The following is a 16,596-nucleotide window of genomic DNA, read 5'->3' as shown; positions in this document are numbered from 1 at the left end:
CCGTTACTCGACTATTCTATAGTTCCCAGGGGTGGGGCCGGCAGCCAGTGCGCTCCAGCCCCGCTCCAGAAGAGCCCCCTGCCACTCTGTGCTGCTGCCTCAGTATCAGAGGCAGCAGCGTCTGGTGCCAGGCGGGAGCTGGTCTGCAATGGGAACCGGGTTGCTGCCTCTATATCAACTGGTTATTAGTGTGGGATGGCAGCAGTCCCTGTCTAGGGAGGGGCAGAGGCAGATCTGAGCTCCTGGACCCAGCGCGAGCCAAAACTGAGCCAGGCTTCCTTCCCGCCTGCCTCCTAATTTACTTTAAATGCAGAGCCACAGCGGGGGTAAGTCCTGGACCCAGTGCAAGCCAGGAGTGAGCTGGGCTGCTGGCCAGCCCACTAAAAAATTTGCTGGCCGGGGCGGGGGTCTATACTCTACAAAAGCTTATTGTTTAATTCTAATCAATTAATTGACTACACTGTTACATCCCTGATACATTGTCAAGTTTACTGAATATTGTAGAGGCCTTTCCTGGTCTTGATGTCGCTTCCTTTTTGAGGTAGTGGTTAATTAATATGGTAGTGTCCAGGTAGAGTAATTGCCTTCTAATGTGATGTTATCACTTGATATCTGGGTTTCAAGGATATTTGTTGTAGTGTCATTGAGTTATCTGTCTTTATTTTTGAAGGTGCTGCTCAGTACCACAATGACATCAGTGTCTAGGTCATCTAGGCATTGGCCACCTGTCCATGCTATATTCATGTTTCTGTGGCTAATGAACTTCTTTATTTTTGGGTCTGTGGTAAACAATGCCAGACGTGGAGATAAAATGCAACCATGTTTCACTGATATCAACCACTCCTGTCTGATTGCTCATCTTTTAGAGCACTGCCCATCTCTGTTAAGATGGCTAGGACTGAAGAATACTCCACAGTGTATGTTTGTGCAGGCTATCAAAAAGATGTTTAAAAGATTTTAATTTATTTTAATTTATTTTAGAAATGGGGGGTTGAAGTGTGTGGGGGGGGGGTTAAAAAAAATTAATTTGTGCCAGCCAATGTTCAGATAGTCACATCAAATGCAGGCTATCAAATGCTTCTTGAAAATCAGTTACACTGAAGAAGGGGGCATGCCTTCCTAGACATTCTTTTACGGTCATTGATGTCAGGCTGGTTGACGGTGTGGAGGAGAGGAGGGGGAAAAGGAGCATCTATTTTGGTGCCCAGCGATTCAAAAGAAAGAACCTAGATGTGTTGCAAAGATACTCTAGCCTGTATTAATCAATATATAAAATGTGTAGTCTCTCTCATTCCAGGAGACTTTAGCTTTTAGCATTTAGCAGACACTAATTCTTACAGTATCCCTGGAGAGGTAGGCAAACTTGATCCCTATTTTATAAGTGTGGAGGACCTGAAACCCAGAAGTTCAGAGACTCGCCCGGTATCTCCCAACCAGTTGCTGGCAGAGTCACAAATAAATCCCGTAACTCCTGACTTGCAGTCTTGTGCTGTTACCAGACCAGGAGTTGGCAATCCCCAGTACGCATGCCACAAGCAGCACGCCAGCCGATTTCCTGTGGCATGGGGGCAGGAGCTCAGCCCCACCCCTACCCCATGCATAGCCAGGAGCTCGTGCTGTGGCTCCAGCCTTAGCCACACAGTTGCAGGCTAGAGCAGCAGCTCTGGCTCCTTGCTGGGGTGGGAGGGCAAGAGGAGAACCCGCCCATCCCTGGGGCTGCCCCTGGCCAGCGTGCACATGCAGGTCCTGGAAGCTAAGGCGTTAATTCCCTCCTTCCTTGCTACAGGCTTCTTGCTTTGAGAGGGGGCAGGGCTGGGTGGCCAGCACACGTGGTGTGCCAGGCTGCTCTCTGTGGTGCAGGGTCAGGGAGCCCCTTCCCCAGCGCCCCACTGTGCCTGGCTGGGCTGGAGCCAGCCCTGGGCAGCCCCGGGCTCTGCCTGCCCCAGCCCGGGAGCTGCAGGCAAAGGGCCAGTCTGGGCAGGGAAGAGAGACTGCCCCCACCCTGCCTCTCCTCACTCCAGCACTGCTGCCCTCTCCATGAGTGTGCTGAGGGCACAGAAATGAGGGGACAGGAGGAGGGGTGAAGGAGGACAGGATGGGAGGGGCAGGGGTTGCACTAAGGGGCATGGGGCAATGGGGAGATCATGGGGCTGAGCCGAGTGAGGCTGGAGCAGAGGGAAGATGGGAGAGGGATACAGTTTTTCTTTGCAGAAGCTGCACTTTCCTTTACTTCCTACTTCTTTACCTCCTTCTCCAGATAGCTATTTGGCTGTGTTCTCACCCTCAACTTTTCTGCATAACTCCTCCAACCCCCTCCTACCTCCGAACTCCCTCTTGTACCTCCATCCCACACCTTCGTGTGCTGCTAAACTCCCTTCCATATCCTGCCCTCCTCACCACGTCCTGCATCCCTGCACATTAAACCCCTCATTTTTGTTCCCATATCAAAGCCTAAGGGGGTCCACAAAATCTACTAACCCCAGAACCCCAAAAACGTAAATCTGGCCTATGGGAAGCCCTGAACCTCAGTCCTCCCTGTCCCTTCCCTTCATTCCATGGGGCTGGAGTGCCAGAAGAATGAGGTGTCTCAGTTGGGGGCCACATCAATGAGGGTTGAGGGTTTTTGGAGGAGTTTTTTTGCTTCTGACTTGTATGGTCCCCAACTGATTTTTCTGTGGGTGAGTTACCCCCTCCAACCCAAAAAGGGTTCCCACCCATCATAAAGAAAACGTTGAAACCTTTTGTGTTGGACATAATGTTTTACTTTATTTAAAATGAAGTTTGATAAACTAACATGAGAGTTAAAATGCTTAATCTGTTTAATAACTTAAATTAAACAGTTCTCCCCAGCTTCAGCACTAGCAAAATGGCTCAGGCTGTTAATTACTCTTATGTACTTAAGAGAGAGATTCCATTAGCAACCGGAAAGGTTTGCATTGACCCAGGTGGTCCAGGGGGCGCATGATGAAGAGAGCCTTTCCCCCCTACCAGGAGAGCAGCATGACCCAGGGCAGGAGGGTTAAATCTTGGCACTCAACTTCGGAAAGGTTGCTGACCCCTGCAGCATACCATGCGCCATCTGTGACCTTTGGAAAACATTGCAACCAATACCTCTGCGATCTCTGCTCATGCTCAGTTACTCAGCAAATGCCCTGATTCTTAACACTGACTCATTCTGTTTGCTGAACACAGCACAGGAATGAGGTGTATACACTGAGGTGACGCTCACCTGTACCTGCTCATTCTAAGGTTCAGTTAATGCATCTTTCATGAGTATTAAATTCACTCCTAATTATTTCTTTAAAAGGGAATATGAATAAAAGGGATCAGAGAAAATTCATTTGACCTTGAATGTATCTCTTCCAAAGGATTTTGGAGGGAGGGGGGAGTAAATATGCCTCGATAAGAGTGTTGCATAACTTGTCCCCATAATATAAGAACAAGAGGACACCAAATGAAATTAATGGGTAGAAGGTTTAAAACTAATAAAAGAAAGTTCTTCTGCATGCAGTGCACAGTCAATCTGTGGAACTCCTTGCCAGAGGAGGCTGTGAAGGCTAGAACTATAACAGAGTTTAGAAAAGCGCTAGATAAATTCATGGAGGTTAGGTCCATAAAAGGCTATTAGCCAGGGGTTAAGGAATGGTGCCCCTAGTCTCTGTTTGTCAAAGGCTGGAGAAGAATGGTAGGAGACAGATTACTTGATCATTGTCTTTGGTCCACCCCATCTGGGGCACCTGGCACTGGCCATTGTCGGCAGACAGGATACTGGGCTAGATGGACCTTTGGTCTGACCCAGTGTGGCCATTCTTATGTGTAGTTTTGATGCATTTGTAAGAAAAAAGAAGCATAAGAAAGTGAAACTGGATGAATGAGGGGTATGTGGGTGTTTGTGAGAGAAAGCAGAATATAAAAACCCTGCTGACATTGTTAGAATGAATGGTTTGATTATATAAAAATAGACCTCTAGCCCTTTCTCACAGAACAGGAGTGACTGGAGATTAAAATGCTCTGCTTTGTTTATCTAAAGGAAGGTTACGGTATTGGGGACGATGAGTACTCCTGTGCATATGATGGCTGCCGGCAGCTGATTTGGTATAATGCCAGAAGTAAACCACATTCCCATCCCTGTTGGAAAGAAGGTATTTACTTCATCTTGTGGCAGTTATCCTAGCCTGCTTTCTCCATAGAACTTGTCTGGTATACTCACAGCAGCAGTAGCCTCCATTTGGAGTTTATTACCAGTTTCAGAAAGTCTGACGATCGCCAACTTCTTACCAGTCTTGCCACTTCCCATGGAGACATTACATAGCCAAAATGACCTCATTTTGGGGGGGTCATCCCCCTCCCCACTAGTTATTACAGGCATTGCTGTAAGTAACAGTCCAACCTTAAGGTGGCACTTTCTGTAATAAGAGCATGTTTTTGGTTACTTACAACTTTGCCAAACTTAAATCATTCAGGCAGAAATGTTTCATGTTGTGTTTGCGCCTCAGACTGATTTTTTTTTTTAAAGCTTTGGCAAATATAGTTTGGCTATTTCTAAGAACAAGGTTTGGGAAATGCATTGTTTTGCCCTGTATAAGAAAGGAGGAAACTTTGTTTTGAGAAGCTATAGTGTCCTTATGCTTTTGAGTAGGAACTTGAAAATTGGGAGGAACAAGCTGCCCCCCCCCCCCCCGCTTCCCGTCTTCCTAGGGATGTGCTCTAACATCCATGAAAATCAACCCAAATTTGCCCAAGTTGTAAAACCTTTAAAATGTCTCCATTTGCATATGCTTGGTAGAAACTTCTTTAGATTTTGGCAGCTAAATTCCCTCAAAATTGTCTGCAATGGCCATGCTCCAGCCAGGGGAGGGAATGGAAAGAGGTAACCCTAAAGCCTGCATTTGCTAACTTTTGAGTATTTTACTTAGCAATGTTAATGTTCTTTGAGGCTATGTCTACACTGCAAAGCTCCGGTGTCCCAGAAAAGCTCTGCTGCATCCAAAAACTGTTTCAAAAAAAGCGGATGCGTTCTTTCGGCATCCCTATGTTCCTCATTGTATGAGGAATAAGGAATGTGCTGAAAGAGGAGGTTTTTCCAAAATTTGGCCTCATGTGGATAGGCCAAATTTGGGAAAAGCCTCTTCTGAAAAAAACTGAAAAAGAAACTCAAATTGCGGTTCACCATTTGTATATTTTTTCCCTACATAACTCTGCAGACTAGACGTAGCCTATATGTAGCTGTTTGTGTGCAAATCAACCTATATCTTCCTTTCCTATTTTCATCCAATTTCCCCCTCATTATTCTCTTTTTACTATGCTAAATAACTCTTCTCGCTCCTTAGTGCTTATTCAGATAGTGGTAGGTTGTTTTCTGTTAGTCTCTCCTTAGCCAAACTATTCAGTCAACAATCCTCAATGATCAGCACCTCCAGCTCCCAACCATATTTGTTTTATTTGTTAAAGACCATAGATATCAAACTTTATAATTATAAAATATTTTTGTTTTTGCACATAAGGAGACACAATAGGATTTTTACTAGATTTGCAAGAAAAGCAAATGATCTTCTATCTAAATGGAAACCAGCTTCCTGCTGAAAAGCAAGTGTTTTCATCTGCCGTGTAAGTATATTTTCATTTTGACAAGAGACAAGAATTAAAGTGCATATGGATAACGATTCTCTCCCTTTAAAAGAAAAAAATCAAATTCTGATTTCGTTTCACAGTAAATTAATATTTACTAGTTGTAGATGCTATTACTTTTAAGCAAAGTTCCTTATTGAAAATACTGGGAGTTAAACTCCAATGATATGAGGAATGAATTTACAAATGGATTCAAGGGCCAAAGCAAACACTTTTTTTAGTCCAAGTTTAATACAGCTTTTTGTAGTGTCAAGCTGACACTACAGTAACATGAAAATCCAACAGAAATGTAACAAACACTTTCCAGCTTGCATAATCACCACCTCACAGCCAAAATAATCATATATATTGCTGTGCCCAGATTCTGTTCTTATTCACCCCAGCGTGTATCCAGGGGTGAAGCGTGTATCTGCCTAAATCCAATTACATTACTGTGGATTTATACAAGTGTAATTAGTCTAAGGCCAGATTCTGATCCTAGAAAGTAGGAGAGAAATGTGTTGAACGTTAACTGGTTATTGTGTACTGTTCGCTGTATGGCCCTGGGTATAAATAGGACTGATCAGTGATTCTCAAGCTATTTTCAGTGCAGAGTAATCCAAGCACTTGGAGAGCCAATGAAAGGATCTTTGCTTGAGGTTTTGAAAAATAACCAAAGGCCGAGCCCGGCAAACATTCATGCATGTGCTTAACTTTACTGTTATGAATAGTTCCCTCTGTTTCAGTGTAGTGACTTATTGGGATCCAAACTGATGCTACACAAAGAAGCTATACTTATACACACAACTCCTGTTAAAACTGTGTACGTGCCTCCCCTAGTAAGCTTTGACAGTTTGCCTTTTCTTTGTGAAGTAGTATGCAGAACAAAAATCTTAAAATTTCTGATATATCAAGAGAGATTCTTGATTTAAGATGCCTAAGAAGCTATGTAACAGTGTAGCACTATTCATGCACTGAAGCACTTCACCCCGCAAAACTAGTTCTAAAGGAAATGGAAATCCCAACATTATTGTAGCAACTTATGGGACACGTGCAATGTTATAATGTGGAATTTGGTTCTCTTGGAGATAAAAGAATAAAACCTTGTTCTTATTGCTTCAGATGTGTCAACTTTTTTGCACACTCCTAATTTGCTTGGTGCTCCCCAAATATTGTGCTGTGTTAAATCAGGGAAAAATAGGGGTAGTGATGTGAACCCTTTGTATTTGAACAGGTTCCCCGAGTACCAACGAACAGCCCCATTTGGGACAAATCAGGTATTCTTGTTAGGTTGTGTATCAGTTGGAAGGAAAATAGTGTTTTCACCTACTCAGGCGCATGTGTTTACCTTCCACGTAGGTGCAACTTATCCTGTTTGTAGCCAGTGGAAGCTCTGACAGAAAGTGGCTATGGACTTGGTTCACATATCTTAATTAAATTCAGAAATAAAGAATCAAGTAAAGAAAGGGCTGTTAAAATCAGTTACCCTGGAATTTCTCTCCTAAGTAACACTGGCTGGCTTATACTATTGGGAGTCTTGTCCCAGGATGAGCGCGCTTTTGGTACAATTATAAAGGTGTCTTCCTATCCAGTGTGTTCTGTCTACACTACAACTTTCTGATGTTCATGCTTTCCTTCAAATTGCAGATCTGGCTTTTTTGCTGCAGCTAGTTTCATGTCCTACCAACAGTGTGAGTTCAATTTTGGAGCAAAACCTTTCAAGTATTCGCCTTCAGTCAAATTTAGCACCTTTAATGACTATGCCTTCCTGACAGCAGAGGAGAAAATAATTTTACCAAGGTAATCTGTCTGCCTGGGTATGCCACATTCATACAGTGAACAAATGTGACACAGGATGTTAAATTTCTGGTGTAAATGGTCTAGTACTGCATGCTCTTAAAACATATCTAACTTTAAGTGATCCATTCTGGATGTGATTAGCATGTCCCTTTCAGATAAGGACTAGGCTTCACTTCAGCAAAACCTTTTGTCCTGTCTTCCGTACTCATTAAACTACACTGCCTGTGCAGTTTTAAAGTTAAACTGATTTTACCTAGCACTGTCTTTAAAATACATGGTAAGAAGCCGTTCCTGCCATGTATAAACTGAAGTTAATTGAAGAAAAATAATCTTGTTTAAAAGTGACCTCCTTTGTGATATTGGCCATGTAGATGCACTTTATAAGCAGTTGTAAAGCCTGAAGTGATTGATCTCTTCTCCTAATCGCAATAAAAATACTTCCCTATTATGAAGGATGCTGTGGAATTGCCAGTCTATTCCAAAGACCACTCTGAACTGTTTTTGGCAACTATTTTTGGCCCAATTTATACTCTGAGCTTCTTTTTGATTTAGATAAAATAAATGTTGCATTTCTGCAAAAGGAAAGTCTCGATTCTAGCTTTAGATAACGAGTGAACGTGTGATTAAGTGCTGGGAACCAGTGTCTTGTGGTCCTGCTTGGCCACTAACTGACCATCTGACCTGGGGCAAAACCCGAACTTTTAGTGTGTAAAGATAGTTCTTGTGGTCAGACAACTCGCCTCTTACGAGGGCCTCCTGTGCGCGTGCCTGACCGAATCAGCTTGCGTACAGCTAAACAAACCCTTCTGGGATACACAATACAACAGGGTCTGTCACAGTACCCTTAAAGCTCTTATCCTCCTGGCACGCCCCAAGTGACCCTGCATCTCCAGATGAGTTGCTCTCTCGTTTCACTTCATTCCTTTTCTGGCAAGTACCAGAAGTCCCACAAATACTGAGAGCGAGTGGGGGGGAAAAATCAACAAGGGACTGAACCTACATTTATACTTTGTGTCGTGGGTTCACCCAGAGTTCCTCTTACCTCGTGGGAGTGCAGAGAACTAGAGCTGAAGTTTATCATTTCTTGGGTTTTGAAAGAATTTTTTCTTTCATCCGTGAAAGTTCTGATGCATTTTTCTCAGGCATCTTTCTCTCTCAATACTAACTGATTAGAAGTATGGCCCCACTGTACACCATACACTTTTTGACTTTTTTTTTTTCAGCCTCTTCCCTATGTTTATTCAAAACTTATCAAGAAAATCTCCTTTTTATTTTTAAATCTATTGTAGAAGGTCCCTTCAACTACTTAGCACTAGTTGTGTTCAAAAAGAATTGTTCTATAGCCTGTCTTCCTGTATTTCTCACCTGATATTCCATGGTATTGGTGTTGGCCGAGCATAAAACTCTAATTCCATTGTTAGAATCCAAACAAATGGAGTAAAGCTTTTATTAATTCTGTACCATGGACATGTCCTTACACTAACACACCATACATTCCTGTCTACATCCTGGTCTTTTTTCCAGTTGTTGCGTGGCTTGATATGTTGGGTTGTCCCCTTTTGCATCTATGTTCTTGTAAACCAGGGGTGACCCACAGAAAAATCAGTCAGGGGCCACACACAAGTGAGAAGTGGTTTTTGGTTGTTGTTTTTTTTAAGCCCCTCACTGCCCTGGCCCCTGACTGAGAAGGAGAAAGACACTCCCCACATTCCCCTTGCACACCAGAGCCTAGTGGGGCCCAGGGTAGTAGACGTTTGTGTGTTCCGGTCCCACAACAGACGCAGGTTCCCCAATGCGGGGGTGGAGGGGAGCACTGAGCATCCAGCCCCTGGGCCTGAGATTCCCCACCCCTGTTGTAAACAGTCTTAAAATATTATATGGTTTCTGAGATTTTGTGCATATTGAGAATTTTTTAAAACCCATTCTTATTATATACCATTATCAAACTAAATCATAAGAGATTTTTTTTTTCACATTTAGACGTTCTATTTCAGAAGTCATAGGAATTGGAAATGGAAAAAGATGGATTGAGTCATCTAGTCTAACCTCCTCTTCCAACCATCCCCCCAGTGTAGCCAAAATAGCATTGTTAGACAGTCCCAAATAATTGTACGTGATTAGGAGTCTTTTTACTGATTTGTTTTTAATTGACAAACAATAAAGAATTTGTGTAGTAGAAAAATATCTGGAGCTGTGGTATTGGTCTGGCTCCATTACTGAGGAGTGCAGTTTGATGTGTTTTTCTTGTACGTCTATTTCAGACATAGACGTTTGGCTTTGCTGAAGCAAGTGAGTATTCGAGAGAACTGCTGCACGCTGTGCTGTGATGAGGTAGCAGACACAGAACTCAGGCCATGTGGACACAGGTAAAATTAAACAAACACATCTTGTCTGTCTGCACTACATTTCTGAAAGAACAACTTCTGCTCGTCTCTTGACTACCTCACTTGCACAAAAATCTGTCTCTCTAAGATTCGAAATAAACTATAGGATAAATAAACACAAGTCATTTGGCCAACATCTCCATCACCAAAAGAGATTTAATATCCAGCGGGGCTATGGTGTGCTATTGCTAAACATAGACCTGCTTTTGTGTGTTTATGGTGCCTTCATTACCACATTTAACTCCTTGGTCTGGAAAGTGTCTTGAGATAAGTACAGTATAAAAGCTCTACATAAAATACAATATTGTTTAGAGAAAATAAAGAATGGGACTGGCTTTTAATGCCCTCTGGATCCTTTTACCAAGTCACCAGATCAAATACAGTTAATTAAGTACCTCTAATGTCATTCCCATGATGGTTTTTAAGTTGTATGAAATGAGTTTGCAGCTAAGTGTCCAGCTCTGTGATCTGTGGACTCCCCTATAATGTGACTGTTGCCATTGGCATTCATGTTGACAGTTAGCAGGAAGTCCTAGGATTGAGTAGGTGGGCAGAATATCTCTCCCAATCGCCTCTAGTGAGGACCTAAATTCTGCAAGATTCGGATGGTCTCCTGCAAGAGACAGAGACTTGTGAGCGTCCGTTGATTCTAGTGGAAGCTGATGAGACTGTACCTATCCTTCACATTGAGGAAATCCATCTCTTTGACCCTTTTTCCACAGGGGTTGAATGAAATGTTTGTATTGAATGAATTTATTGGCATCCGGATTGATTCTACTTTTTAAAAAAAATCAGCATACATTCAGATTTGTAACTGATCTTCTCTTCTTCAGTGACCTGTGCATGGAGTGTGCCTTGCAACTGGAGACCTGCCCATTGTGTCGACAGGAAATACAGACTAGAGTCAGACAGATCTCGCATATTTCATGACACATGGAGAAGCATCATGGACTTATTTCTAATCGATTCCAGCCAATACTGCAGGACACAAGCATCTCTAATCAATCTATACGCACATCAAACCATAGCCCGTGACCAGATTTCATGCTACACCATAGTCTGTTTCTTAGAAATAAACTAACCCAACTTGCCAGTGCTGGGGAACTGGCTTTAGCCGCTATAAAAGCTTATAGTTCAACATTTTATGGCTGTTGGTTATCTCCAAGCAAGACTACAAAAGCGTCTTCTCTCCCCCGCCACTCCCCCAAACCCCTCTTTCTCTCACCTATCACAAGTGCTGAAAAAAAATTGCACTGGAAATATACACATGAAGTACATAATCTCCTAAAACCAGGACATTCTGTCTCTCACTCTGAAGTCCTTATTTTTGGCAGAAGTCATGAATAAAATATGCCTGCTGGTCAGAGACTCTGTTTTCAGACAATGAATATTAAACTGCTGAAAGACTTGAAACCTGTATACAGACTGGTTTGAAAAGAAAGTGCGGAGACTGTAGAAAAATCCAAATTTTTGATAACTCAGTGATTCCAAAGAAGGTTCTGATCTCTCTTCTTTTTTTTTTTTTTAACTACAGACAATTGGTGGTATTCTCACATTCATAGTGTTTCTAATTACTTCAATTTCAGTACCCATGTTTAGAGAAAAGAAGAGTAATTTTCAGGAGGAAATCTTACACTAATTATAAAGCAGGATGGGGGTCAGTTTGACATTATGGGTATTTTTAAGGTACCATCAATCATCTTTTTTTAATCAGTATTGTTTTTTGCAAGTTATGTACATTTTTGGAAATCGAGCTATATTCTGAAAAGTTCTGGAAAGAATTCTGAGCAAATGTATTAATATTGTTTTAAACAAATACATGTTATTTGAATAGCAATTCAGTCCTGCTGTTTAACTGTCTTTAACCAAAAAAATGCACATTGCTTACATTGAGAACCCCAAACAGGGTCCCCTGCACAGGGTGCAGGATTTGAGTCACTTTCTTTTTGGTTGTGATCATCAAATGGTGATTCCTTTTTACTCCTTTCTTATCATAAAGTTGTGCCCTTAGTTGTTAGGAATGCACTTCAGCAGGCTACTTTGGATGGGATTTTTCAAAGTCCAAGTATATATAAATTTAGTAAAACAGAGACAGATCCTCAAGTGGTGTACGGTGAAACACCATGGCAGTCAGTGGTGCTCTACAAACTCCTGCCAGTTTCAGAACCTGTCTCAGGATCTCCAGAGTTTTTACACTTTTCTTGCTAATCCATGTACAGTAGGTTCAGAAAAGGGCAACAAAAATTATTAGGGTTTGGAACAGGTCCCATATGAAGAAATATTTAAGACTTGGACTTTTCAGCTTAGAAAAGAGGAGACTAAGGGGAGATGTGATAAAATCATGACTGGTGTGGAGAAAGTGAATAAGGAAAAAAGTTACTTACAGTACTTATTCCCACAGTGTAAGAACTAGGGGTCACCAAATGATAGGTAGCAAGTTTAAATCAAACAAAGGAAGTTTTTCTTCAATCAGCACACAGTCAACATCTGGAACTCCTTGCCAGCAGATGTGGTGAAGGCTAGAACTTTAATAGGATTCAAAAAAAGACTAGATAAATTCATGGAGGTTAGGTCTATGAATGGCTATTAGCCAGGATGGGTAGGAATGTTGTCCCTAGCCCGTTTGTCTGGAAATGGGTGACAAATGTGAGGATTGCCTGTTGTTCCCTCCCTTTGGGGCATCTGCTATTGGCCACTGTCCGCAGACAGGATACTGGGCTAGATGAACCACTGGTCGGACCTACTACAGCTGTTATGTTCTTAGTAATTTAGACCAAAAAAATCACCACTTCTTGACACAGATTCAACAGCTGAGATTTCTGTAGTGAGATCTTGTGCTCCAAGATGGTTTTTATTTAAATAAAAAATATATAATTTATTAGTACAATAAATGTCTATAATTACAAATTATAGTTGGGGCTTGACTGTGGGCTGAGCACCTTCAGTCAGAGCTCAGATCCTTGATGACCTCACAGAATCAGACCCTTGAACTTCTCCTTTCACTTAATGCCTTCAATAATTCAAAAGGTGAAAGTCACCCTGTTCAAATGGCCTAGCACCACTTGAGAACTTGTGCTTAACGTGCTGTGTAGCTCATGCACAAATTAAGAACATTCTGCTGTGAACCCTGCTTCCTCCTGAATTTTCCAAATAGTTATTTCAGAACATTCTTCCCCATGGATTTTAACTGCCAAAATCCATTTTTATTATGGTAGTACTGAGATGTCCCAGCCAGAGCAGAGCCACCTTGTGCTGAGTATTCTACACACACAGTAGTAGACCTAATCATTGCCCCAGACAGTCTGAAATTCTAGACTTAAGCATTAAACTTAGAACTATTTTTGCAATTGGAATTTTGAAACTGACAGCAAAAACACAGGTTCTATAAGTTCCAAGGCATTGTCTATGCTACAAGGAACATGTGAGCCAAAACCATATAGATCTGTCTTTATGAAAGGTGCTGATACTTTTTCCCTGGTCTGGGTAGATTAGTAGAATTCAAAAACCACCTAAATGACTTCGGTTTTGAGCTCTTAAGACTTACAAGAAGACTTAGGCTTCAAAGTGCCTAAATTGCTTTTAAAAATGTAAACTTTTACCTTTGACGGTTTCTTTTTATCAGCAGTATTTTATTGGCTTCCTCTTGTGTGCTGTACAGAAAGAACTTAGAGTAAGAACCACTGTTTACCTGGTAGAGAGAGAAAGCGAATGCACCTCACTGTTTACAAGAGGTGGAGAGAGTTTCCTGACACGCCAGGGGCGGCAGGAGTGCTTCAGCCTGGCCAAAGCAGCCCAAATCCACAGTGGGGAGGGAGGCTGTTCATCCATTAAGGGTGAGGTGTACTGGTTAAACATTCACAGCTCTAGCCTGGATGATAGTTAATGTGATACCAAGTTTTTTAAAGTGAGCCTGGCAATTACAAACCAGTAAGTCTAATTTCAGTACCGGGCAAACTAGTTGAAAGTGTAGTAAAGAACAGGATTGTCAGACACATGATGAACATAATTAGGTGGGGAAGAGTTAACATGATTTTTGTAAAGGGAAATCATGCATCTCCACTCGACTAGAATTCTCTGAGGGATGTAGACAAGGGGGACCCACTGGATATAGTGTACTTAGATTTCCGGAAAGCCTTTGATGAGGTCCCTTACCAAAATCTATTTTTTTAAATGTATATAGTATCATGAGCTTTTGTGGGCAAAACCACTTCCTCAAGCTTATCTGAAGAAGTGGGGTTTGCCCATGAAAACCCATTATACTGTGTGTGTGTGTGTGTGTGTGTGTGTGTGTGTGTGTGTGTGTGTGTGTGTGTATATATATTTTGTCTGTTAGTCTCTAAGGGTACATCTACACTGCATGCTTATTTCAGAATAAGCTATTTCAAAATAGCACATCTACACAGCAAAGGTCTGTCAAAATAGCACTGAGCTATTTCAAAAGTGTGTCCACATTCATTGGGTGCTGAATTGCATTAAAGCCACCTGGAAGCAAGTCAGGAAGGGCATCAGGACAGCAGTCACTTCCTGGAGCTGCTGCCTGAGGCTATCTGAGGCTTGTGCTTAAAGGGACCCTCTCCCCCAGCCCCCCGTACAGCCATGTCTCAGGCTTCTCTCTTTTGCCAGTTTCCTTGTGGGATAGCAAAGCCTTCTCACTGTGTATGCTGGTTGCCCTTGCAGACACCACAGCTCTCCAGCCATGGAGCCGGACCTGCCCAGCAGTCAACCACTCCTAAATCTCATGCCGCGCCTCTTGGTGCAGTTTCTACAGGCTGCCCTCGTGGCTTTGCAAGAGGGGGTCCCCCAGCTTGTGGGGCACCGCCTCTCCTCTCCACACACTACTCACGCAGCACAACCCCACCTGCACTCCTCTGCACACCGTGCACTGCTGCTTCTGGTGACTGGACACCAGTTCCAACTGGTGGGACCAGATTGTCATGGAGTGATGGAGTGACCAGCAGCAGCTCTGGAATTTCCGCATGCGGACGGACACCTTCCTGGAGCTGCGTGAGGGGCGCGCTCCTGCCCTCACGCGATGGAACACCCATATGTGAGCCACCATCCCCTCGAGAAGCAGGTTGCCCTCACTATCTGGATGCTCGCCACATTGGACAGCTTCCGCTCTGGGGAACCAGATCGTCAGAGGGAGATTGACCATCGGGGCTCTGCTCATGCAGGTATGACTCTCGTGTGCCATTGTCCCGGGGGGAGTGAACTGCTGGAATGAGGTACCCTAGAGAAGGGAGTGGTGATGGAAGCTTCCTCCCTGGGAGGTTTTTCAGTTCTGCCTTCACAAACCCCTGCCAAGAGATGGGGTAAGTAGGAGTTGCTCCTAGTGTGGGGGAAAAAGAGGGGTTGGCTTCAGGGACCTTCCAATGACTGGAAATTCTGTGCTTCTCTATTTGTCTCTTTCTATAGGTGGTGAGGGCCAACAGCACCGTCCTGCTGCACAGGGTCATCAACGTGGGTGACGTGGACCTCATCGTCGCTGGCTTTGCCACCATAGGCTCCCCAAGTGTGTGGGGGGGCTACTGACAGCACCCATATCCCCATGCAGGCCCCTAACCACAAGGGGTACTTTTCAGTGGTCCTGCAGGCTGTCATGGACCACCATGACCAGTTCACAGACATCTATGTTGGATGGCTGGGGAAGGTGCACAGTGCCCATGTCTTCAGGAACTTCAGCCTGTTTCAGATGATGCATACTGGCACTTTCTTCCCTGACTGCACCATCAGGGTCGGGGATGAGGACATGCCCATGTGCATTGTAGGAGACGCAGCCTACCCTCTGCTCCCCTGGCTAATGAAGCCCTACGCTAAACGCCTTGACCAAAGCCAGGAATGCTTCAATGGCAGGCTCAGTAGGGCCCGCATTGTTGTGGAGTGCACCTTTGGTCATCTGAAAGGGAGGTTCCGTTCCTTCCTCACTTGGCTAGACCACAGCGACTGGAACAGTCCCCCAAGCGGTGGCTGCATGCTGTGACCTACACAACTTTTGTGAACATAGAGAGTGAGATGCTCCTGCCAGGGTGGGGGGCAGAGGCTGAGTGGCTCACCAGGGCCTTCGAGCAGCCATGCATGGCTGTCAGCCAGCAGGCCCATCAGGGGGCTGTGTCCATCTTGAAGGTCCTGAGGGAAAGTTCCAGCCTGGGCCAGTTGTGCCACTCTCCCTTGGGTCTCCCCACAAGAGGCCTCTGCATGATCCAAGGCTGAGCAAGAGATCCTCCTGGGTTTGCAATGGAGAGCAAACTGATCAAGCCTTTGTAAGGGAGCTGCCTCCTGGTAATTGGCAGGCAGTGAAATTTTCCTCCGACCCACAGCTAGAATGGCCACAGTTGAGGGGAGGGGAGGGGAGCAGGAGCACCAGGAACTCTGGGATATGGTTACTTTGACTCAACTCTGTACACTACAGTGTGGACACCAGAGCCTTATGTTTATGCACCATGGGTCAGAAACTTCTTAATCTAGAGTTACAAAACAGTGTATATGCTGAATCCCAGGGCTACCATGGGTCAAGTAACCGACTTGAGTCCAATAAATGGTGGGCTTACCTTTCAGTGAAGATACACTCTGAAGGACAAGTGAAGAAAATGTGTGGTTTCACAGGTGCCAAGGAAATGAAACCTGTAGGAGGAAGTGATTTGTAGTGAAGTTGTTTCCAAGCTTTGGAGGTTTATTTTTTTAAGTTATAAAACAGCAGAGAGAGAAGCTCAAAGGCTTAATGTCCCCAATTGATGTGCAAGAGTCCCTTACACGCACCATCATTTCTCCAGTCCTCCAAGGAAATCTTTAGCTAACCCTGAGAGAG

The 16,596-nt window shown here is 43.7% G+C and overlaps 1 protein-coding gene across 3 annotated transcripts in view; it reads left to right on the top strand.

Moving 5' to 3' along the window:
• The window catches only part of RSPRY1 (ring finger and SPRY domain containing 1), a 64,545-nt gene extending 53,207 nt beyond the window's left edge, over positions 1-11,338 (top strand). For all 3 annotated transcript variants that reach the window (XM_075940376.1, XM_075940378.1, XM_075940377.1), the window contains 5 exons: positions 4,031-4,142; positions 5,505-5,607; positions 7,255-7,407; positions 9,669-9,773; positions 10,625-11,338. In XM_075940376.1, coding sequence (XP_075796491.1) covers positions 4,031-4,142; positions 5,505-5,607; positions 7,255-7,407; positions 9,669-9,773; positions 10,625-10,721 — 570 coding nt within the window. In that variant the 3' untranslated portion in view covers positions 10,722-11,338. The remainder of the gene's footprint in view (positions 1-4,030; positions 4,143-5,504; positions 5,608-7,254; positions 7,408-9,668; positions 9,774-10,624) is intronic.
• Positions 11,339-16,596: the final 5,258 nt, after the last annotated feature.

This window comes from Pelodiscus sinensis, chromosome 12 (assembly GCF_049634645.1).
Source record: "Pelodiscus sinensis isolate JC-2024 chromosome 12, ASM4963464v1, whole genome shotgun sequence".
NCBI lineage: Eukaryota > Metazoa > Chordata > Testudines > Trionychidae > Pelodiscus > Pelodiscus sinensis.
This window is presented reverse-complemented; position numbering and strand designations above follow the sequence as displayed.